Source organism: Trypanosoma cruzi, genomic scaffold (genome assembly GCF_000209065.1).
Source record: "Trypanosoma cruzi strain CL Brener 1047053516433 genomic scaffold, whole genome shotgun sequence".
Taxonomy (NCBI): Eukaryota; Euglenozoa; class Kinetoplastea; order Trypanosomatida; family Trypanosomatidae; genus Trypanosoma; species Trypanosoma cruzi.
In genome coordinates, this window is record NW_001849328.1 from 49,589 (window position 1) to 51,248 (window position 1,660).

General features: G+C 49.6%; 1 protein-coding gene across 1 annotated transcript, besides 1 other annotated feature; it reads left to right on the top strand.

Annotated features, from left to right (window-relative positions):
* Window positions 1-1,062, top strand: Tc00.1047053406933.10 (retrotransposon hot spot (RHS) protein, putative; the record flags this gene model as incomplete). The annotated part of the gene is made up of 1 exon (XM_797339.1): window positions 1-1,062. A coding segment is annotated over one exon (1,062 nt), but the record flags the coding sequence as incomplete, so codon positions are not given.
* Window positions 1-1,660: a sequence feature (areas not merged during assembly with more than two copies in the genome that could not be assigned to a particular haplotype).

Here is a 1,660-nt window from a genome sequence, read left to right on the forward strand (position 1 = left end):
ACAAAAAAAATGGACGCTATGAAAATCGTAATTGATTGTCCCGGAGAAAACGATGTGAGGGCAATGTGCATTTGGATGAGGCGCAATCGGCCCCTGCAGGAGCAAGCGGAACACTGGAAGGAGGTGAGGGGTCGCATGAATAACGTGGGACCAATTCTCCGCTTTATCCTTGGCAAACAGGCATATGATGACCGCATTAAAGCGTGTCAGCAGACCGTGGATGGGTCGACTGCCTCGGAATTAGAGCGTAATTTGGGTATTGGCTGTTGTTACTCGCCTATTGACAGTGACTTGTCTCGAAAGCTTGTGAGGGTTGTCCGAGTACGACGAGGAAACAGCATTGAGTCGCCTCTGACTGTACTGATATCTTCCCACCTCGAACGTGAAACTTTGTCCAGGTTGGAGAGTGAAATGAAGCAGTCCGATTTTATTTTTTTCGTTTTGAGGTTCTGGGATTATGTCCCACCATATATTATTGGAAAGTATGCCGTATCCGCATTTTTGAATGAGGATTTCCTGCGTGCGATAAGACTCAAAATCAAGGAACTGAGGCCACGAGGACGACGTGAGTCACACAGCTGTGCGCTGAAAGAGCACTCAGACACGAGCTTCGCCAGGAAAGAGGTTCTACCACCACCGGAACGTCTTTCCAATCCGGTTGCTATGGACCACTGGGTGCTGTATGAGCCGAAAGTCCAAAACTTTCCGCTGGTGGACGGCTTTTTCTTTGTGGACTCAAATCCGAAGACGCTGGTTGGGCTGCGGATGGCTACGGCGGGTGGGCACCACACGAATACCAGCACTGTGAGGCAGTTCACTGAGTGCCTGGCGGCATATTTTGAGGGTTGGGAGGAATCATCCCGAGACATGTCGTGGGAGATTATTTATGTGCAGCAGGCAGACAGCTCGCCGATGACTGGCTGGCAGGGATGTGATGTTGTCAACTCCGATAATGTGAGCCGCGCTGAAAACCGAGAGATTGCGGCGTTCTGGAACGAAAAGGTGCGCCAGTACATAGCAGCAGTATCATCCGGAGAGCTTAGAATGGGCGAAGCTCTCTGAGGTGAGGAATAGCCACAGAAATAGGAAAATGAATTAGGGAATGAAAGGGGTGGTTTTGATTTCTGGTGAAAAAAATATTGTGGGAGTTATATATTTTTGGATACTTTTTTGTGTGCATGCGGTGCGGGTGCACCAGCACAAGACGGCAGTATATCGCACAGACTTCAGAACTGTCCAACGCTATCGAACTTAACAGTGGCAGAAAAAATTAGGGAGGGAGTGGGGTTGTTTGTTTTCTGGTGAAAAACATTGGGTGATTTTTATATGGTATGTTAGTTGTGTGTGTATACGAGGCGTAATTGTAGAATTGCCCCGGTATGAGGGAATCATTGTGGCTGGCGCTGTGGCTGTACTACTGCATTGTCTATTTTCTTCTGTTTGTGTTCTAAGGCCCATCACGAACAGTAGCATTTTTAGGGATTGGACGATGCATAAGTTCTATTGAGGAAACAGTGTGCTCCGTGTGACCGCGTGGGGTGAGGCGCCACGTCATGGGTGGATGAGGATCCGCTTCTGCGTGTGGCTCTTTGGGTGGTTGCTCGCTCCGCGTGCGCTGTGTGTTGGCTGCGGGGCTGTGGCCGTATCCCTTTGGCCGTGG